At 41.7% G+C, this 23,390-nt stretch overlaps 1 protein-coding gene across 1 annotated transcript; it reads right to left on the bottom strand.

Annotated features, from left to right (window-relative positions):
- Nucleotides 1–2,290: 2,290 nt before the first annotated feature.
- LOC131419242 (UDP-glucuronosyltransferase 3A1-like) lies at nt 2,291–19,679 on the bottom strand. Its single transcript, XM_058564240.1, has 7 exons — nt 19,583–19,679; nt 17,135–17,236; nt 11,159–11,273; nt 8,426–8,954; nt 6,061–6,292; nt 4,330–4,549; nt 2,291–2,567 (listed from the first exon to the last, which is right to left on the bottom strand). The coding sequence occupies exons 1-7, from the start codon at nt 19,674–19,676 to the stop codon at nt 2,291–2,293; spliced, it is 1,569 nt and encodes a 522-aa protein (XP_058420223.1). The 5' UTR covers nt 19,677–19,679.
- Nucleotides 19,680–23,390: the final 3,711 nt, after the last annotated feature.

The raw sequence follows: 23,390 nt of genomic DNA, 5'->3' as shown, positions 1-23,390 counted from the left end.
TTGTTATCTTGACATGAAATTTCAAGAAATTTGTAGAAAATCCACTCTGGACACATGTATGTCTAAAGTTCTGAATATTTCAATTGAATACTTATAAAAATAAATGATGAACTAATTTAAAGGCTAGCATAGAAAAGGAGACTCCCTAGTTCTTACAGGCAAAAATGCCCCTAAAACAAAATATCCCAAGAGAATTTCCTAGTGGATCAAACCGTCCTCTGCATGGGTGCGCATGGAATCACCCTGGGTAGGAGGGTCCAGCACTCAGGACCACCATGTGCTAGGGCAGGTTATTCACTGCAAGAAGGTGCCCACAAGAGGGACCACTGGGGGATAAAACTGACCCATCTCCACTCCCCAAGCCTTGTGCCTGGGTTGGAGGAGGCAGCAGGTTTTGCTGCTGTTGTCTCCATTTGCACAAGGGCTCCCTCTCCATCTGTGGTTGCCCCTGCTGCTGCCTGCTTCTTTGAGTTGGGCTGATTAGACACATCTACCCCACTACATGGCAGAAAAGATGAAAGAACTAGGAAAGCACGACACACATCACCATGGTAAAGGACTGCTGCTCCTATTTTGCACGGTCACCACTCAAAAGTCTGCTTTCTACCCAAAGGCAGTTACAGTGGGTGTAAGACTGTCCCTGAGGTCACTGAGTCACATGGTCACAGGTGGAACAAAACATCCAATCCAGCCCCCGCCCCACCTGCTCATATATATGGTCAAGGCTCTAGTTTCCTCCCATTATCCATTGTCCTTTGTTTTGCTTTCTAAAAACTTCCACCCAGCAGCCAGGGGTGGGGAACATTTCTTAGACTTTTTGTGCAGCTAAGAGTGCTCATGTGACTCAGGTCTGGTCAATGTGATTTAAGTGGATTCTTTGTGTAGCTGGAGAGTCTGGGAAACCTCTTTAAAGAGGGAAGACTCAGGGCCCAGCCCCATGGCACAGTGGTTAAGTTTGCTCACTCTGCTTCAGCAGCCCAGGGGTTTGCGAGTTCAGATCCCAGGCCCGGACCTACACACTGTTAATCCATGCTTTGGCAGTATCCCACTCACAAAATAGAGTAATATTGGCAACAGATGTTAGCTCAGGGACACTCCTCCTCAAGCAGAGAGAGGAAGATTGGCAACAGATGTTAGCTCAGGGCCAATCTTCCTCACCAAAAAAAAAAAAACAAAGAAAGAAAGAGGGCTGACTCAGCTGGCAGGGAAATGCTATATTCACATTCCCTAATTTTCCCTTGTCTTGCCCAAGTTTCCATGTGCTGGTTAGATACAAAAAGACCATCTTGAAAATCCAGGGTGACCTGGAAAATGAAGGCCACTTGCTAAGGAAGACAGATTAACCAGACAAGAAATCTCCACTGTTGAATAAATCTTGGAGCCACTATGAGCGCCCTGGACAGCCTGCCTACCCTGATTTAATACTCTGCTACCTGATTATTTCTTTAACATGAGGGAAAAAAAAGAAAGAAAAGAGAAGAATACCCTAAACTGTTGCAGCCACATTTTTTCTAGTTTCTGTTACAACCAAGTGGATGCAATTCCCAAGAGTATGTCACATACAGAAAGACTCACTATCAAGAAGCACAAAAACACCCTTAGTTTAAAAAGAAATTACCATCTTTCTCATGACCCTATGTTTTTATGGGAAAATGGAAAGACAGCTCACTGCTATGAAACATGGAGACCAAGACCACTTGAGCCCATGACCAGCCTGCAGTCTCCATGCCTGATCAGAAAAGAAGGATCTCTCTGTAGAAACCAAGGCAGGAGTCCGACATGGTCCTGCAAGGGTGGTTCCGGGCCTGAAGACACACGGGCAGGACAGGCTCCCTGAGCTTTGACGAGAGTTTGCAGGAGAAGCAAATGGGAAATGAAAGAATTAGGAAAGCGCCCGTCTTAGGTGTTATTCCATGACAAGTGGTGGAGGCAGGAGGGAGGGAAAGAGGCCCAGAAGATACTGGCCATGGAGGCTGGAATGGTTCAGGCTCAGAGCCTGGAAGAGGGGCGTGATAAGGAAGGTGGGTTTCAAGGCTTAAAGTGTGAGCGTGACTGATCCAAATGACTCACAGATAAAATCACAGAATAGCCCTTGCTGATTGGCAAACAAAGAAGCCCACAAGTGCTGAGTAAAGAAATCTGGTCATTGGAAGAAGCCAGTGAGCAGGAATTTGTAGCAAAATTAGCAAGTGGATATGATGTGGAGAACAGGGATTGCCAGAACTGGTGGGGGGCTCCCAAGAAATGGTGACCCCCCCCCAAACACAGTCCTCCAAGTTTGCTCTCGGCATCAGGCCTTCTTCAGCTTCTTGGCCCCAAACAGCCACCTGGCCACCATGCCCAGCAGTTTCCCACAGAGCCACACGGTGCCCACAGTGACCACCAGCAGGAACAAGAGGACGTCGAGCAGGTACTGTTCATGCCATGGCTGCTGGAAGGCGTGGGGCTTGAGGTGCCCCGCACCCCCTGTCTGGAGGATGTGGTTGGTCCAGCCCACCAGCCGCTGGGCAGGGGTCAAGGGATGGGAGCGCCTGATGATGCTGGCGGCCACTGCTGCAGATTTGTACCTGTTGGCAGAGACAGAGTTTGGATGTAACTCACGTGGACTCAGAAGCCTTAGAGATCTTGTATCACACACGCACTTTCAACCATATGCACCAAGACTCCATTTCGAGGAAAAGTTCTTGCCGTCGCCTTGTCACTGTCTAGCCGAGTCCTCTTGAAAAGTTCCAACTGGTGCCTGGATGCAAACATCCATGCTTAGTGCTAAATGTGCTAAACTATAAAAGAGTGGCGAAGTCTGTCAGAACTAGACTCTACCCAAAGGAGACTCAAGGTAAATTATAGAAAATTATATATAATATAATTTATATCAAAAGAGAGACAGAGGGAGAGCGCACACACCTACTTTTTGCAGGTGTCTGGGCAAGGTGACATGTATGACTCTGGAGACTGCACCCAGGAGGACACCTGTACTCTCCCACCCTTCAGAGCATCGTGTCGACCAGCACTGGCTCCATGGGCTGTGGCCTGCATATTTGCTCAGGGCCCCACACTTAGACGGGTCCTGTGCTTGATTTAATTCTCTTCTGTCACCTTCTTGAAAGATATAAACTTCGTAACAAGGGGCTTTACGTTTCCGTGTTAATCGGGCCCCACACAGTATGAGGTCAGCACTGATGCACAATGTCTGGGGACCATTCCAGCCCCAAAGACTCCTTCACAGGGGCCAATGCTTCTTGGTTATTTTGGGTCTAGGTCTTCGAAAATCCAGTGAAAGTCAGAAACTCATTCTTGAGAAAGTGAACATTTGCAACACATAAGATACAAAATATATATAAAATTTCTGAGTTTTCAAACCCCTGGAGCTTAACACATTTCTAGGGCTAAGAATCATGACCTGTGTGTCTGTTTTTCTCTCATCTAACAGGAGCTACTTGTGGGGATCCTACGTGCAAGGTAATATGTTAAGGTAATATGTTAGGTCTTGAAGTCTGACTCAGGTTTATGTCCTTGAAACTCCAAGTTATTCAGACCTTCTAGTTATAAGAAAAAAATACATATTTGTTCTCTGCACATGAGATCCTTGTGCTGGATGTGAAGTAATCTAAGCGATCAGCGGTCCTATCGATTCACTTAGACATTCCTTCAGATTTACTTTGTGGCAGGCCCTGTGGTAGACCCTGGGAATATCATGGAAAACAAGAGACAAAGCTGCTATCCTGTGGGACCCTACTCTCTACTTTCTATTGTGAGGGACAGACAATAAATTAAAACCTAAAGAAGTAGAGTAATTAGAGATCCTGAGAAGTGTTAAGAAGGAAACAATGAATGATGATTGGAGCAGGCGAGAGATGAGTCTAGTTAGGAGTGACAAGCAAATATGGTCTTTCTAAGGAGGCAACACTGGAGATGAGACCCAAATGTGATGAAGGAGCCAGCCCTGTGAAGTGAACAGGAGTTTTCTAGGCAGCAGCACAGACAAAGGTCCTGAGGTGGGGAGTAGTGTGGCATCTTCAGGACAGGAAGGCAACCTCCTGCTCAGCTGGAATTCTGCTATAAGCATCCCAAAATATAAGACCTCTCAGAGACACCTTGTGTAAGTAGTCTGGTTTCCTCACAACCCATAAAGTAGAAAATTATTCTCAGCATCTAACCTAAATTGCCTAGTCTTGCTCTTAGAGGAAACAGGTCAGCTGTTAGCATCACACACATATTATTCCATATCCTGGAAGTTGCAGTGTTTATTGCAAAAAGACCCACATGGTGCCTGTCATGCTTGATGTCTTCATTCATCTTATGTGGTCACAAGCCCAGAGACCTGCATACCTCTTGTCTTCTATGACTTGCTTCATGTTCAGAGCCAGTGTCTCAGCCTTGATCTGCTTTAACTGGATAGAGACACCAAACTTTTTGGCTTCTACTCGGAGCAAGTTGTCAGGCTGGTCTCCAAAGATGGGAATCCCCACCATGGGCACGCCATGTTGGATGGCCTCCATGATGCTATTTATCCCACCATGGGTGACAAAGAGACGGATGTGCGGGTGAGCTGTTACAAATAAGAAAGAGGGCAGAACATTTCAGGATGAAAAGTTTCAGAAAACCAGGCAAAGTGGAAAGTGCAGAAGAAAATAACAATGGATTCTCAAAGTGTGTTGGAACCATAGTAAAGATAACTTTGCTTGGGACTCCTTCAAGGTGCATGTTCCAACACGTAGGATTCCAAGTCTTGCCTTGGTACAAAAACTCCCTGCCAACTAAGGCTGAGAACCCAACTAAGACTGAGAATCCAGTGAATTCTGTAGAGAATAGTGCTAAACAAGGCATATATCTCCATCCATCCATCCATCCATCCATCCATCCTTGTCTCTATCATCCAAGTGCCTTTCTTTGCTTCACTCATTTGTTTTTTCTTGTATCTCGCTGTGTATCTTTCTCTGTCTCTGTCTCTCTCTCTCTGTTTTGAGCAATCTTTTCTCACCTCCCAACTAATTTCCCTCTTCTCTGAGTTCCTGACACATTCATTGACATCACAACTCATGTGGCACTCATAAAACTGTGCTGTATGTGTGTCTCTCAAATTTATGGGAATGTCATTGAAAGCAGAGACGAGACTCTACACCTCATTATTTCCAGTTCCGGTGTTTCCACCTCTCCCTTGCTTACAGCTAACTAAAATGATTACCGACAATAAAGAGTTCATCTCAGCCTGTGCCACTCAACTGGGATGTGCATCAGAATCTCCTTGTGTCTCCTTTGAAATGAGAATCATGTGCCCCACTCCAGACTTAGAGAAATACATTTGCAGAAGTGGAACCAGGAATGTGTTTCTTAAATTCTCCAGATGATTTTGAGTTATCATCTTGGTTAAGACTCTCTGATAAAGGCAGCAACTATGGCAGTGAGGAGTTTCTAAGAAGCATCAGTGAGCACAGAGCAAACCTGTTGGGGAGTGAGGAGACTCTCTGGAACCAGAGACTCAATGGACCAAAGAACTGGCTATGAAGTTGCTGAGCTTGGCACTCAGGTATATTGGCACTTCCTAAAGACACTGTGAGCATCAATGTTGTGAAGGTATGAATGCTCACAGCTTAGCAGCTAAGAAAGATGTAACTGTGTGTCTGTGTGTCTACGTGTCTGTGTGAGTGTGTGTAATGGTACATGGAAGAACAGGCGCACATGAAGATACTAAATACAGTGGAAACGTGCCCCTGGTATGTGTTCCCAGAATTCACAGGTTATTTTGGATTGTGTTTGGGTGACCTTTTCAAGACAAATGCAGTATGTCAGTGTGACCTTGATGGCTGCTGACCTCTGGCCTGGATAGTACATAATCAACTGGAGAAGGCTGTTATGACATCTGATCTCACTGGAAGTCTGGCCTGATTCCCCAAGAACTCCAGTTGTCTGCTCCATTCCTTCCCTCTGGAGATTTACGCTTAGCCAGCAGAAGCTCCTTCTCATGCTCATGGGATTGATTACCCATCTAGAGGTCAGAGACCTGATGAGCCCTAAAGACATGTAAATGAGATGAGAGAAGCAGATCTGGGTATTCCTTACCCAAGAGGTCACTCTGAGGAAGCCAGTCCACAATTTTCACATTTGCTGCCAATTTGATATCTTTGGGCCAATGAGAAGGCTTACACTTCCATATCACCCCTTGAGGGAGATGAGAAAAGGCACTGTTCATCTCCTTGAGTAGCTCCTGGGACTGAAAAATGTTCACCGTGGAGCCCAGGGCCACAAGGACAAAACCAGAGTCTCCGAACTTACTAATGAAATTCTCAAATTCCTGGAGAGAGGTAAGAAAGGAGAGGAGGTGAACAAACTTGTCACAAAAGCCAGGACAGACATGAAATGGAAGTCAGCTATTAACTGAACACACCTTCCTGTCAGTCCCAGAGCTCACTGTCCTAAAACTATTATCTTAGCCTCTGGAACAGCTCAGCATCCTTTGCATTGTGCTCATGCCCATTGTGTTGGTGGGAACATATTTCCTCTTTGGAAACCTGATCCTAGTATCAGAGCCATCCTAGACACTCTACTCATTATGGGTCCATGGAGACACAATCTCTTGGGAGTTTTCCAAAGCCAGAACAGAGGTGGTAGCATAAGGAAGAATTCCCGTGGGGATCAAGGTCCACCAGAGGAGGTAGTTCTTCTGGAGGCTAGAGAGGAGAAGCTGGGAGAAGGCCTCTGGCATAAGAAGAAGTGGAGGCAGAATAGGGAAGACACCTGCCCACCCACACCCAATGCACCATGTAGTGTGCTTTGCTCCAATATTCAATGATATTCTCAGTCACTGATCTTTGTAGTCTATCTCCTACCTCAGCGGTTCACTCACATGACTGCAAATTATATCCACATGAGAAGACAAACATGGCAATGCCCAGTCAAAACTCCACTCCTGGGCACCTCATTTTTAAAGTTTCCCAGTTATTTCTTAAGGAAGGTTGTGACATAATATTATAATCTTGGCTTTAACACAGTTTTGTCAATTCTTAATTCCAATATTTCTTAGGATCCTGACATTTTTTGGATGTCTGTGGCTCCTTCCCAACTCCTAGACCCTCATCCTATTGGGTTGATTCCATCCAGCATAACAGTGCCTGATTTACCATCTCAAAGGACCACTTTAAAACGGCCTTTTATAATTACAAAAGCAAGATAAGAATAATATACAGACATTGGAAAATACAGAGAAGGAAATTTTTTGAAGAAATCCTCTGTTATCTCACAGCCATTGCAACCCTGTATGGGTTCCCATTATGCTCCTGCTTATCAACTCCCTCCGCTCTATAGCCAAGGCCTGAGTCATCCTCCTGTGTGAGACCGCCTGCAATCTGGCCTGCTTACATTTGTGTATTGACTCTTCCACTTTCTAGTCTAGCCAGAGTCAACCAGGGAACCCAGAGTCATGGCAATCTCACTTCTGCCTCCACACTTGGTGCTTCCTGTTCTCCTCACCTGAAATGCCTTCCCTCCCAGTTCATTCCTAAAAATCCTGCCACTAACTCAGAGCCCAGCCATCCCATGGATAATTCCCCAACTCTTCCTGCTCACTCAATGCACAGTCAGTGCATTGAGGACACATCGGTGCCTGGAAGGCCCATGCCAAATCAGGGCTCTTCTTGGCTCTGAAATGAATGGTGCTGGGAAAATCACTTATACCACCTGAGCTTCTGTCTCTCATTTATAAAAAGGGAGACCATCATGCTTCCCTCTAGGAAGCAATATATATATATATAAGATAAATTCCATAAAATAGCGACCCATTGCTGATATGCAACAGGCAGATAATTAATCTCAACTCCCCCCCATTTTGAAAACTTCTAGCAGTGGTTCTGACTCTATCCATTGAAAATAACTAGACAGGTTTACAACTCGGAATGCCCAGACCTGACCCCAGATCAACCAAATCAGGAGGTCTAGGTGGAATTAGGAGCCAGGGCTCTACAGGCTGGGGATGCTGGAGAAAATGCCTACAGTCAGTCCCACACTGTCCTACCTTGGTTACACCCTGTCTCACAGTGTTGTGTGTTTCATTGTGAGTAACTCACCTCATTAACAATTCTTGCATGTGACGTGTGACAGATGCCTATTGCATATTTACTGTACAAATGATCATACAAAATGCAAATGAAAATAAGAACTTATTAAATGGCTTATTCCACTAGGGCCAGGTCTAGGCAAGAGAGGACCCTGGGTGTACCACGTAAGGAAGTACTGAGTCTTCGGATTGTGCAAGTCCCATCACTCTACTTGCATGACCCTGGAAGTGAGTACTTCCTTAAAAAGTGCACCCTAGGTGCCTCACTCGCCTCACCCTACTTCTCTCCCAGGGTTCCACTGGCAGGGGCAGCCACCAGCTCTACACTGAAGACCTCTGCATGAAGACCATATTGACAGCTAAGGTTTTACTTACTTGTGGTACTGCTTTAACGGGTTTGGCCATCAAGCCTCCAACATACACAGTGTTGGGAAGGAGAGGCCGTGCAAAATCAAAGGCAAAGTCAGAGTTAACAAACGATAGTTCTGCTTTCTTTAGCAGATGAGACAAAACTGGCCTAGAGCCTTTGGGAAAATGCTCCTTGATGGTGTTGTCAAATGTAGAGTGGATTCGCCATTGCTTTATGGAGAAATCAAAAAACATCAGGAAGTTCCTCACTCTGCCCCAAAAGTCCATACGGTCTGTTAGCAAGGAATCCACTACTGGCACGTAAGACAGGGGGTTTGGTAGTCCAAAGTCCGTATAGCCAAATGTGGTGGAAATAATGGACATAAATGGCTTCCCAAGCTTCTCAGCAACCAGAAGAGAACACAAGTCAAATGCATCAACAAATATGAGGTCAAAGTTCTCATCCTTTAAGGAATCTACATCATTTCTCTTTAGCAATTGACTGCACTGAAGTCCCAGTAGATCCATCAGTTTTAAAAAGCTTTCAAATGTGTCTCTGAGAGAAAGAAAATCATTGATAAATATTTGTTGGAGGTGTTAATTGCACAATACGTAAAAGAATCTCGGGCTATATAGAACTTTCCCAGCTTGGCAAGACCACGTGTAACAGCAGCATCCTGTTCACCATTGTCCATTAATACCCTCTTCTCAGTCACACTGGCAGATGTTCTGCTCCTGAGAGTGTTCCCTTCCCCCCATCCCATCTCCTCTCCAAACCAAATCCCAACCACCCTCTAAGCCAGTTCATTAGAAAATTTATCTTGGAACTGTCAATTCTTGAAATCCATGGGGACAGTTGAATTAGTTTAACTGAAATTGAATTGCCACTATTGGGCCTTCTGCTCTGGGAGCCTTCTACGACCATAGCTGACCTCATAGACTTTTTTCTACTTGATAAATTCTGCGATGTTCTCCTTAACTTTCATTCACATACAGACTTTTCATAAGTGATTTTCTCGTTTACTCTGCCAAACTGTGGAAGTGTCTTAATGACACAGTCCCAAAAATATTGACATATAGGCATTTTTTATAAACATTGCGTATTTCGCATATGACAGATCATCTTCTGTCACCAAGGGACCATTTGATCATATCAGCAGTCAAAATCTCAGCTAAAAATAAGAATTCCATCTTTCTACACTCCTGGGTTAAGCATTAAAAAAAAAAAAGCCTGGTTTTGAGACACATTATTAGCCTTTCCACTTCAATAAATGCAGAGGTATCCAGAGAAGATATTGGCAAAGCTTACTTTCATAAATTAAGACTCTGCCTATGGGATTATTCCAGGGACCTACTGCTCGCAATGTTTTCCCATCACTGCCTGTATAGAACATGATCCTGTTTACTGTTTGCACAACATATGGGGAAATAGACGAGGGTGTCCATCTGCACTTTAAGGTCCCAGAGGCAACAGGCGCAAGAGCTCAAGACATCAGGTGCCTGCCAGCTGCATGGAGGACAAAAGAATTGAGACCCTGGAACATGTTTAATTGTACACAACTGCAAAACTACACCCCAGATAGAGAAGGCCCAGAGGCTGAAAACTCATTAGTAATATGCAGATCTCTGCCTGATCTTTAGGATCAACTTAGAAGCACACAAGGGAAGTTACTGCCTGAAATCATCCTCTGCTGTGTATTTTTAAAGATTTCACCTGCCAAAGGAGTGGTTGCCAAGTATTTTAGATACTTTCAATAATGCTGTAAAATTCCTAGGATATAGTCCTTTAATCACATTTAAATTTTAGCTAATAAATAGTAAAATTTTTAAGAATGTACAGTTGTCTATACCTGTCCTCAAAAATATTACATTAGGGGAGAAGAGACAAAGCACATACTTAATATATATAACGAGCAATGCAAGATGATATACACTAACAGTAAGTGTCAAATAAGTAGGTTAGATCAGGTCTGTACAGAAGGGACTGGATCTTCCAATCTCAGTGAGGAAAGAAGGCTTTATGGAAAAATTCGCATCTGAGCAGGACCTTGAATATAAGTAGAATTTTCAAGGTAAAAGGAAAGGGTAAGGCCATTGTAATTAACCAAGATAGACATGATTTCTGTCTTTTTACTTTTATGTCTAAGGTTAAGGAGTTACATGTTCCTTTCCATTCAAGATGAAGCAAAAGGAATCAGCTTCATGTTGTATTTTTTGCACAACGTTGATTGCTCTTTAAAGGAACTTTACATGGCCAGAAGTTCAAGTACTACAAAATCAATGTTTATAAGTCTTTCTGTAATTAATCAATACATGTGACAAGAAGGAGGAAAAATAAGTGTAAAAAGGTGGCTCTCCTTTCCTTATCAACAGTGACAGATTGAGGCGGCTACACTTCCATGTTGGGCAGATTACAGACAAAGATCGTAAGTGAAGAATTGCAAAGAGGTCCCAGAAAGAACAACCCCCAATTTCTACACAAACATATTCACACTTGTAGTGGAAGAGGGACAGTAGAATGTAAGAGAATCTCCAGTGACTAGACTGGATGATTTGGAGAGAAAAATTTGGTTACCCAACCATCCACTCGTCATCTATCGTTTCATCAACCCATCATCCATCCATCCATCCATCCATCCATCCATCCATCCATCCATCCATCGTCTTCTCAGAATCTCAGTCCAAACGTACATATATCCATCCATTCATTTGTATAACTACAATAGTGACTCTTTGGTTTCAATAATAAAAAGAATTTACCTGCCAGCCAAAGCTTCTTTCATGAAGAAATCAAAAAACTTCATAAATTCTTTGTAATGATCTTCAGGTAGAAGCCAAGGGATAATTTGATAAGATTTTTCCTCCTCTTTGAAACCTAGGAAAACACCAACAGGTTAAAAATGTTAAATATGTCACAGAATATGGACTTACATTAGCCTTATGACAGCAATATTTGTTCCAATAATTTCATATTTATTTGAATGTTTGCCTTTTGGACTATTTTTCTTTGGTTTGTTTGCTGTCTCATTCATTCAATCTTATAAACTGAAAACATGGATTAAGAACTTTAAAAAGATTCAGGATTGCTTTTCAATTTAAAGTGATGGAAGATTCCATTAAAGCTTTCACTGAAAGTATAGCTATTGGTCTTACTTTATAGGTGAGGAAACAAAATTAATTGAGTTTAAGATAATTTGTCAAGGTTACACACATACGAAGTGGTACAGTTTGTATTTAAATACAGGTCTCTTTGATTCCAGAGCCTCTGCCCTTTCTGGTTTAGAAAAATTTGTTGTCCATTATTTAAAGTGATACATCCAAAATGTTTTATGATTCAGTAAAACGTACTCAATGGCTTAATTGAAATAGTAGTCTTCTGCAACTCTACTTACCTACTTGGCTTCTCCCCCATCACCCACGTGTAATACAAAGTCTGAGTCTGTTTTTGATGTTTGACTGCTAACAGATTTCAAGCCCTCTCTCCCACTCCCACTTCTGTGCCTGATCTGGACAAACTGTTAAGAAAGTCCCCAAGCTCCCTCCTTTGGCCCTAATGGGAGTTTCAAACTGTGAAAGTCAGACCAATCAGAGGGAATCCTCACCCCATCCCAACCCCACACCCATAAGAAAAACTCAAGCTAGACTTCCCTCTTTGTTCTACAAAGCCATTTTTCACATTTGCTTGAGAGCCTGTCCCACTCTCCAAAAAAAAGCCTTATTATTCGAGTAATAAACCTTTGATACTTTCTTCATGCGTGTGTGCCTTCATCAGTCATGGTATCTAACCTAACCGTGTGTAGGGACTGGGGAGAGATTAGTGCATGGTCCCACATATGAAAACTCTCATACCAATCTTAGTGAAATTACTGACTCTAAGTATTTACTGGCAAATACCTTACATCGTAGATTTGGCTAATATGGTCTGTTCAACAACTATTTCAGCAGGTTCTCACCTGTAGTTTGCCTTTACCTTGAAAGGGAAAGAATACACCCTTAAGGGGTTACCCTTGAGGTACTTCAACCGCCCTGCCATTGGCAACAAACTTTGTCAGCAAGATCTTAACCAGATCCAACTTTCTCCAGGAGCACAGGTATGACATTACATTGAGGACATCCTCCTCAAAGAGATTCATTTGCCATACCCATTCAAGATATGGAAACATTCACAAAGGAGCTCACACAAAGGGATGCACCATTGCCCTCACACAGAGCTCAAGGCTAGTATTTCAGTTATATTCCTGGGAATTATGTGGTCAGCCTAAGGCCTCTCTATCCATGACACTGTCAAGAAACTGTTCACTCACGATATCACAATATTTCAACAAGGCCAACATCTTTTGGCGTTTTTGCATTCTGGAGACAACATATTTCTCATTTATAAGTTTTATCTAAGTCCAATCATGCTTATTAATTAAAAATAAGCCTAATTTGAGTAGGGCCCCCATGACAAGAGACTCTAGAGTCTGTCCAATTTGCAATACAATAGGCCCTGCCATGAGTACCCCCAATGTTGCCTTTACTGTAGAGGCTTTAACAACCTCCTCTTGTGCCTCCTGGAATTCTCCTGACCACCTATGATATCTGTGTAGTTTCTTATTGCTGCTGTAAAAATTACTATAAACTTAGAGGCTTAAAACAACACAAATTTCTTATCTAATAGTTCTGGAGATCAGAAGTCCAAAAAGAGTCTCACTGAGATTAAAGCAAGATGTGGGCAGCTCTGCTTTCCTTCTGGAAGCCCTAGAAGACAATCTGTTTTCTTGCCTTTTCCACCTTCTAGTGGCTGCCTGCATTCCTTGGCTCACGGCCTCCTTCCAGCCGGCAATCACATCACTCTGACTTTTCCTTCCATCATTATATTTCTTTCTCTTACTCTCCTGTCCTCTTCTTTCTGATAGAAGGACTCTTGAAATTATATTAGGCCTACCTGCATAATCTAGATAATCTCTCCATCTCATGATTCTTATATTATTCACATTGGCAAAATCCCTTTGTGACTTAAGGTAGCATATTCACTGGTTCTAAGGTATCTAAGTCATGGATATCTTGGAGGGGAAATTATTGCCCTACTACGTTCTGCTGTCTGCACCTGAAACATTCATGTATGTTGCACATGGAAAATGCATTCATTCCATCCCAACATTGCCAAAAGTCTCAAACCATTATACTATCAACCCATAGTTCAAAATCTCATCTAAATACCATCAGAGGAAAAGTCCCAAATTATATCATCCAAAAAATTTTTCAGGTATCAGTGAAAGTCTGGGTATTATCCATCAAGGGACAAAAGTTCTCTCCATCTGTGAACCTAATGAAACTGGAAAATGAGTTTCTGCTGCCAAGAAACAATAGTGGGACAGGTATAACACACCAGTTACCGACATTATCACTCTAAATGGAACAAAATGAAAGGAAAAAATGAGTTGCCTGTCCTATGAAATTTTGATATCCAACTGGGCAAACAATATTAGGTTTTCAGGACAGGAAATAATGCTCTGTGATTTGAAGCTCAGCCCTATGAGCTTCAAGATATACCCTCTGGGCTCACTGCTTCACCCTCAACTTCTTCTTTGTTTTTTATAAAGCGTGTCACATGTTTGCAGTTGAAGGGTTATCAGCCTCTTTCTTACTTTTTAGGAGTCTAACAGCCTTCCTTCATGTTATCTTATGTCTCTTTCAGTCCAAACTGGCAGTGTTTCTTCTTCTGGTATAAAATTTTCAAGTACCTTGTGGATCTCCTGGGTATGTCATGGGAATTCAATCCACTGGACAACAGGCTGCTCCACAGATTTTTACAAAGTAATTTCACCTCTATTTTTGGCATCTGCCAATACGCCTGGAGGGATCCATGAGTCACAAACCTAATCTTCAAAGAGCTCTCTGTGAGACTGAATATTCTGACCTTTTAATCCTTCAGAGGCAATAGCAAAAGCTTATCCAATCACAACTCTAGTTTTCTCTAAAAGAGAAAAGAATTCATTGCTCTCCTCACAGCAAATCCCCTAATTTTAGAATCTGTTGCAATCTCGATAGACTGAGAATTTCCAAAATCATGAAGTCCTGGTTTCGTTATGTTTAATAGTTCCTCCATCAATTTATCTCTTTCCTCTCACATTTACACTCAGCAGCAAGAAACATTTAACATCTAGATTTCTACCAAAATTCTGTTTAGAATGATTTACACATTGTCTAAGACAAGAAAGATTTTCTCTACTATGTTCTTCATTTCCTTCTGTGTCCTCATGAGCAGAGTTCTTAATTTCCACATTTTTTTTGTGTGTGTGAGAAAGATCAGCCCTGAGCTAACGTCCATGCTAATCCTGCTCTTTTTGCTGAGGAAGACCGGCTCTGAGCTAACATCTATTTACAATCCTCCTCCCCTTTTTTCCCCAAAGCCCCAGTAGATAGTTTTATGTCATAGTTGCACATCCTTCTAGTTGCTGTATGTGGGACGCAGCCTCAGCATGGCCGGACAAGCAGTGCGTGGGTGCGCGCCCGGGATCCGAACCCGGGCCGCCAGTAGTGGAGCATGTGCACTTAACCGCTAAGCCACAGGGCCGGCCCCAATATCCACATTTCTGCTAACAGTCTGTACAAGGCAATTTAGGCTTCTTCTGTCATTCTCCTCAATATCCTATCAGCCTCCACCCATAACTCAATTGTGATTCCAGATATTGGTTGGAGCAGTAGTACATGTGAGCAGTAGAGATTTTGGCTATTTCAGAGATACTGATGTCATTCATTTATCAAGGTTGTAAATGAATAAACAAGATAGGGAAGTGTGTCCAGACAAGGAGTTAATGGATGGTTCAAATATTTCAACACACTGAAACAGGCATCAGGTCAGAAATAATTAACCAATCATGTGTTTTCTTTATTTGCAGACATTTAGCCAGGCTGTACTACCAAAGTGAAGGATGAACATGCTGTTTCAAAGTCTCAAAAATGTACATGAATGGGGAATAGTGAACCAAACTGTAGATACTTAAGCCTGGAACCTAAGGATAAAACTGAAGGGATCCAGAATGCCTTGAATTGTTTATAGATTTTGGTGTACACGTATTTGTTAAAGGGATAGAAGGTATGTAGTTTTCGGTAGTTTGTCAAAGTACATGGGAACTTCCAAAACTATTTTTTAATCTAAAATTATAATTTAACTTGATGTAATTTAATATTTCAATTAAATTTTATCACAATTGCTTAAATTAAAATAATTACATTAAAAATTAATACACTATAGCTATTTAATCATATCTGCAGTCAAGGCAGATGCTAAAGAAAATGTGTATAAGTGATGTTCAGTGAAGAATACAGAACCTAATCTAGAGAGTGATTAAAATGGTTTTAAGTAGGGACTTAAGCAGATATTTGTACACCAGTGTTCATAGCAGCATTATTCACAATATCCAAAAGGTGGAAACAACCCAAATGTCCAGAACAGATGAATGGATTAACAAAAGGTGGTCTATAGTACATTGAATATTATTCAGCCCTAAAAAGGAAACAAATTTCGATACGCGTTACAACCTGGATGAGCCTGAAGACATTATGCTAAGTGAAATAAGCCACACATAAAAGGACAAATATTGTTTGATTCCACTTAGAGGAGGTATCAAGAATGGTCAAATAATTAGAGAAATAAAGAAGAATAGTGGTTATCGGGGGCTAGGGGCAAGGGATAACGGACTGTTATTGTTTAAAGGGTACAGAGTTCCAGTTCATGATGATAAAAAAGTCCTGGAGAAAATGGTCATGATGGTTGCACAACAATGAGAATGTAACTAAAGCCAGTAAACTGTACACAAAAATAACCAAAATGGTCAATTGTATGTTATGTATATTTTACCACAATAAAAAACTTAACAGAAATTTTCACTGAAAAAAATTGTTTCAAAACAATCTGAAAAAAATAAAGCCTGAAGTCACCTTTAAGTTTTATAATTTCTCAAAATTTTGTTTCCCAAAAATGCAGCTTACATTGGAATTTTTTTTTTTTTGAAAAATGAAAGCCTGAGCAATACTTCAGATGGAGCAATCCAGAGCTTAAAATCCTAAATCCACCCAACCCTATTGTTAGCCTTCATGTAATCTTGAGCAAATCACTTCAGTTCTCTGACCCACCATTCCTTTGTCTGTCAGCAGAGAAGAATTGATAACATTTATGAGCTCATTTAACTAAACTTATTTGGATTTAACGACTCGGGAACTTTCAGATCACTGTGCACAAACTCACGGGAAGTCACTAATTTTTCAAGAAAAGAAGATCATCTCAAAGATAGATCCTGATCTTAGCTGCATAAATAAGGAACTCCCTGAGAAAGCTTCCTTAAATTTCAGATATCATAAGAGGAGAACTTAATCTATGATATAGAAAAAGAAAAGTGATCCTTACCTATTAGAAATCTTAATGGCTGAACATTTCTGTGCAACATATTTTCAATCCACATTATAAAGAAGCATTTACAGAATTGTCATACTAAAGGGAGGATGAAGCTTGGGATAGAGTGTAAGTCCAGGTAAGGGAGGAAAATACAGGACTACACAGTGTGGAGACCTAGTCAACACAGCCCAAAAGGTTTCAACACCTTACATAAACACACACACATATGCACACGCCTTTTTCATTCTTTCAATCCAAATAGATTTTTAAAACTATTTGAAAAACCTTTCTATGCAAAAGACATTGTTGCTCTTTGCCCGGAGTAAAAGAAACCAAGAATTAGTGAGAAAAGATACCTGATATCAATAAATTTGCTCTCTGGAGAAGCACAGTGACGTTATGACCATGATCCTGAAGAATCTGAGAAGCCCGAACCATTAGTAGATGATGGCTTCCACCTAGGAACAAGGCACAACTTCATTTTCGTAATGATGAGAACAGAGGTTCTGAAGTCAATAGGGTGATAAATCCGGAAGAGGAGGGATAGGGAAACAGAAAGTTGATGGTGAGTAGAGAAAGATAAACTTCATCAGTCTCTCTCTCCCTAACCATTTGTGTACGCGCTAGCCCACTCACCCAGACCCTGCTGGCCCAAATCCTCGACCTGTAGCAAACCTCCATCAAAGATCCCCTCTTGTGACTCTGGTCTCCATGTCAATGTGATGTGCTTCTTGGTGCTTAGGCCTTAAGCAGTTCCTGATCCTAAGGTGCATGCTGCATTTTAGCTGGGGCCATATGGAGACATGGTGTACTAAAGAAAGAAATGCATAAGAGAAAATTTTGGCGCAGTGCTGCGCATGTGAGTGTGAAGGGTCCTAATGGACAATCACAGCCATTTCTGGAATCATTCACTTTGGAAATTTATGCTACTGTAGGATCCAAAAATACGGGAGCTTAAATGTGAGTCTAAGAAACAGCCATTGGAGCATAAGGACATGGAGCCACCACTTAGACTCCAATCCTTGAGATTCAAATGTATTTGGCAGAACTTTCCTACTTGTGCCCTGAATTCTGCAGAACATCAAATTAAGACATTCAGGATTATTCTGGGGCCTGTAGACTGGGTCAGCAGAATCCCATATGCATGAAGACTCAGACATCACCTATCCTAGGGCAATCCTGGGATCTTAAAGAAACAGAAGCTTGATAGTCAGGGGAAGTACAAGTTCCATCACACTAATGTCTTCTCTTAGATTCCACTCCAACATGGGGCCTTTGCTTGAATCTAAGGGTCTCAGGAGCAGAGAAAGTCAGGACGGGAAAGAAGTTAAGGGGAAATGCCATGAGTGTGGAGATGGGTGTTAGAGGGGTGTAGTACTAGAGAACCGGTGTGTAGCTATTTCTCAGTTTTTTACACCCAAGCTTGCATAGTCTGAAGCAACAAGGGAAGTATAAAGTACAAATGTCCTGCATCTCATACCCACATTTTAGTCCATATTAGACCTGGGAGCCAGGAAGAAGGGGTGACCACACAGGCATCCAATCACGGAGGGTCTTGTGAGCCCCAGTGCATCCTGGGGCAGAGAAGTGGCTTCTAGCACCTCACAAACCACACCAGCCCCCTCTCAGTCTGAGGCTGGAGAACAGGGTACTTTCAAGAAATGAGGGATCTCTTTTGCTTCATCGATACTAACAATCAGAAAGGGAAAAAAAAATAAAAAGGCTTTCTAATGGTGTTACTGGGTTTTTTAAAGAGTGATTATAAAAACTCCCCACTGAAAATGGTGAGAAGAGGAGCTGTGGAGAGGATGGTCTTGTAAAAAACATTGAGTAAATTCATGGTGTCAGCCGTTATGGAGGTCTGGTGTGCTCTTGTAAAAGACACCTCCCTTCCCTGATCCTAAGTTTCCTGCTGAGGGAAACACAGGGGAGGCTGAATTGGATTATTTATGGTTCCTTCCAGCTCTAAGATCCCCTGATTCTCAGTGACCTAAAAGTGATCTAAGAGAGCCCACTGTGGATTGAAATAAAGTTTTGGGAAACTCCATGCTGTCATGACCCCTTCATCGGGATGTATTTTACCCTTCCATCTTCTATTCCATTTGGTGCAAAAGTAAAGGAAATAAGGCCACAACATGCAGAATTAAGAGTCTCATGAGTCCTTCAAACACTTCCAGCAGCACAGGTGAAAGGCAGGGGGGCCCAGAGAGACTGGAATGTGCAGAGTCCACTCCTCACCCCAGTTGGTTCTCCAGGTTTTCCCTGGAGGAGAACACCCCAACCTCCTAATTGTCATTGAAATATCTTCCCTGCTCCACCTTGGGCTCCCATGCAGCTGAGAAAATTAGTGCTGCTGCCCCCAGGAGCACCTTTCTCCGGGCCTCCATGAGCCTGCAAACAAGAGCCACAGCCTCTACTGCCAACTGCTGAGCACCCCCCAGTGTTTAGGATGAGCCTCTGAATGTCCAACCAGCAGCCATGAGGAAGCGGCCTGGGTCTCCTGCACTGGGCTGGATCTTAAACTTCTGGCCCCAGCCCTGTGTTATAGGTAGCTGGTCCTGGGTAAGAAGAGAGAGGAAAGAGTATTTCTGTTTTCTCCAGAACTACCTTCTCCACCTCAGTCGCGGTAGAGGCCCCTCTCTGCCTCCACAATCAGCGCCCACTTCATCCTCCAGCCAGGGAAACAAACCTGCCCAGTCTGGAAAACCACACGGAATGACCCTCTGACCTAGGGCTGTTTGCCCGAGCCCTGAGTCCAGTGCCTGGGACGCTCCTGTCTTTGGATTCTTTGGCCAAACACTCACCCAGCAAGGACAGAGTTAGGATTTTGGCAGCTTCTGAGAGCAGGATTCCAGGCAGAAGGAAGCAGATAAGAAGCAGTGTCCATGACCTCGCCATGCTGGATCCTGTGCTGGGAGCTCTGTGTCGTACTCCCCAAAGGGGACCGTGTGCACCCCGGACACGTGGCACACAGGGATTGGTGCTGGCTGGGAGCTTGGGAGATGGTAGGAGATGGAGCCTACCTCTCTCTCTTCTGTCTGTCCCCTCTTGCCATTCTGTCCCTCCTCCCGAGCTTCTTGCTCCATTGGATATTCTGCCCTCACCCTCCTACCCATGGGCAGTGGGAAGGAGGGGTTAGCGAGCTGATGCTTAACCCCTCTCTCTCCAGGTAGTCACCACACTCCCCACATAGAAAATACTCTGAACCAGGAATGGTAGAGACCTTAGAAAATCATGTTGATGACAGGTCCACCTCATAGTATTCGAGCTATCTCAGTTTTATGGACGCTTCCTAAACTTATAGTACTCCACCCCCAGTTGAACTGCTCTAATTACCTCACACCACCATCCCCATGACCCATTTCCCCAGGGACCTCCTTAAAATCTCTTCTAGTACCCCAAGTTCAAGGGACACTACTTCCTGGAAGTAGTGTCTACTCCCTGGGAGTAGTTTGTTTCTACTCTCTGGAAGCAAATCTCCAAGTCAAATCAACCTACCATTCCTGGATTATACCTCTGAGGGCCTCTTTTGTTTTATTTTTTTCATATTTTATTTTTTTATTGAGGTTACCTTGGTTTATCACATTATATAAATTTCATTATATTTTGACTTCTGTATAGACTGCATCATGTTCACCATCAAAAGTCTAGTTTCCATCTGTCACCATACATATGTGCCCCTTTACCCCTTCTGCCCTAACCCCACCCATTCCACTCTTGTAATTGCCAATCTGTTCTCCTTTTCTATGTGTTTGTTTATCTTCCATATACAAGCGAAATCATATAGTATTTGTCTTTCTCTGTCTGACTTATTTCACTGAGCATAATACCCTCAAGTTCCACCCATCTTGTCATAAATGGCATGATTTTGTCTTTTTTATGGCTGGAGTAGTATTCTATTGTATAAATATACCACATCTTCTTTACCCATTCATTCATTGGTGGGCACCTGGGTTGCTTCCAAGTCTTGCCTATTGCAAATTAATGCGGCAGTGAATATAGGGGTGCATATATCTTATCCAATTAGGGATTTCATGTGCTTTGCATAAATATCCAGAAGTGGAACAGCTGGATCATATGGTATATCTAAATTAATTTTTTGAGAAATCTCCTTACTGCTTTCGATAGTTGCTACACCAGGTGGCACTCCTAGCAGCAGTGTATGAGGATTCCCTTTCTCCACATCCTCTCCAACACTTGATATTCTTGTCTTGTTAATTACAGTTATTCTGTTGGGCACAAGGTGATATCTCCTTGTAGTTTTGATTTGCATTTTGCTATTTATTAGTGATTTTTAAACATCTTTTCATGTGCCAATTGGCCATCTGAATATCTTCTTTGGAAAAATGTGTTTATATCCTCTGTCAGTTTTTGATTGAGTTGTCCATTGTTTGGTTGTTCAGTTGTATGAGTTCTTTATATAATTTCGGAAATTAATTCCTTGTCGGATATATGATTTGCAGGTATTTTCTCCCAGTTAGTGGGTGATCCTTTTCTTTTGTTGATGAGCTCCTTTGCTGTATAGAAGATTTTTAGTCTTCTGTAGTTCCATTTGTTTATTTTTTCTTTCTTTTCTCTCCCTTGTCTGAACAGACATGGTATTCAAAATGATATTGCTAAGACCCATGTCAAAGAGCGCACTGCCTATGTTTTCTTCTAGGCATTTCATGGTTTCGGGTCCTAAATTCAAGTCTTTAATCCATTTTGAGTTCATTTTTGTGTATGTTGTAAGATAATGATCTATTTTCATTCTCTTGCCTGTGCTGGCCAGTTGCCCCGAGACCATTTACTGAAGAGACTTCCTTTCTCCATTGCACGTTCTTGGCTCTTTTGCTGAAGATTAGCTATCCACAGATGTGTGAGTTTATTTCTGGGCTCTCAGTCTATTCCATTTACCTGTGTGTCTGTTTTTCCGCAAGTACCATGCTGTTTTGATTACTATATCTTTGTAGTATATTTTGAAATCAGGGAGTGCAATACCTCCAGCTTTGTTCTTTTTTCTCAGCATTGCTTTAGCTATTTGGAGTATTTTCTTGTTCCATATAAATTTTAGAATGCTTTGTTTTGTTTCCAGGAAAATTATCTTTGGAATTTTGATTGAGATTGCATTAAATCTGTAGATTCCTTTAGTTAGTATGGACATTTTAACTATGTTTATTCTTCCAATCCATGAACATGGAATGTCTTCCCATTTCTTTATGTCTTCTACAAATTCTTTCAATAATGTCTTATAGTTTTCAGTGTACAGGTCTATCAACTCCATGGTTAAATTTATTGCTAAGTATTTTATTCTTTTTGTTGTGACAGTAAATGGGATTGTGTTCTTTATTTCTCTTTCTGCTAGTTCCTTGTCAGTGTATAGAAATAAAACTGAATATGCCTTAAAAAACTAGAAAAAGAAGAACAAAGCCCAAAGGCAGTAGAAGGAAGGAAATAATAAAAATCAGAGCAGAAATAAATGAAATAGTGACTAAAAAAACAATAGAAAGGATCAATGAATCTAAGAGCTGGTTCTTAGAAAAGATAAACCAAATTGACAAACCCTTAGCCAGAATCACTAACAAAAAAAAAGAATGAAGGCTCAAATAAATAAAATCAGAAACCAAAGAGGAGAAGTTACACCAGATAGCACTGAAATACAAAGGATTATGAGACTACTATGAAAAGCTCAATGCCAACAAATTGTGCACCTAGAAGAGGTAGATAAATTCTTAGAATCATACAACCTCACAAAACTGAGTCAAGAAGAAATAGAATATCTGAACAGACCAATCACAAGTAAAGAGATTGAACCAGTAATCAAAATCTCCCCCAAAACAAAAGATCAAGACCAGACAGCTTCTCTGGTGAATTCTACCAAATAGTCAAAGAAGATTTAATACCTACCCTCTCAAATTCTTGAAAAAAATGAGGAGGACAAGATGCTCCATAACTCATTTTACAAGGCCAACATTACCCTGATACCAAAACCAGACAACGAAAACCCAAAAAGGAAAATTACAAGCCAAATTGCTGAAGAACATAGATGCTAAAATCCTCAACATATTATTAGCAAATCAATACAACAATACATTAAAAGTATCACACACCTATGATCAAGTGGGATTTATTCCAGGGATGCAGGGATGGTTCAATATCCACAAATCAATCAATGTGATACACCAAATTGAAAATATGAAGAATAAAAATCACATGATCATCTCAATAGATGCAGAGAAAGAATTTGACAAGATTCAACATCCATTATGTTAAAAACTCTCAATAGGGTGGGTACAGAAGCAAAGTACCTCAACATAATAAAGGCCATATATGACAAATGCACAGCCAACATCATATTCAATGGAGAAAAACTGAAAGCTATTCCACTGAAAACAAGAACAAGACAAGGATGCCCACTCTCATCACTCCTTGCAACATATTATTGGAAGACCTAGCCAGAACAATTAGGCAAGAAAAAGAAATAAAAGGGATCTAAATAAGAAAAGAAGTGAAACTGTCACTATTTGCAGATGACAGAATTCTATATAGAAAACTCTCAAGAGTCTACCAAAAATCTATTAAAAATAATCAACAAATACTGTAAAGTTGCAAGGTACAAAAGCTGAAGACCAA

The sequence above is a fragment of the Diceros bicornis genome, chromosome 20, assembly GCF_020826845.1.
Source record: "Diceros bicornis minor isolate mBicDic1 chromosome 20, mDicBic1.mat.cur, whole genome shotgun sequence".
In the NCBI taxonomy this organism is placed as follows: Eukaryota; Metazoa; Chordata; class Mammalia; order Perissodactyla; family Rhinocerotidae; genus Diceros; species Diceros bicornis.
The sequence above is the reverse complement of the archived record's forward strand: the minus strand, read 5'-3'. Positions and strand labels throughout refer to the sequence as shown.

Bases quoted from the DNA above. Each gene is read 5' to 3' on its own strand.
- LOC131419242 (XM_058564240.1), bottom strand. From the start codon at position 19,676: ATGGCGAGGTCATGGACACTGCTTCTTATCTGCTTCCTTCTGCCTGGA. The intron at 8,955-11,158 runs GTAAATTCTTTT...TCTTTCTCTCAG, and splicing joins AAAGAAGCTTTGGCTGGCAG to AGACACATTTGAAAGCTTTT. The intron at 6,293-8,425 runs GTAAGTAAAACC...ACCTCTCTCCAG, and splicing joins CCGTTAAAGCAGTACCACAA to GAATTTGAGAATTTCATTAG.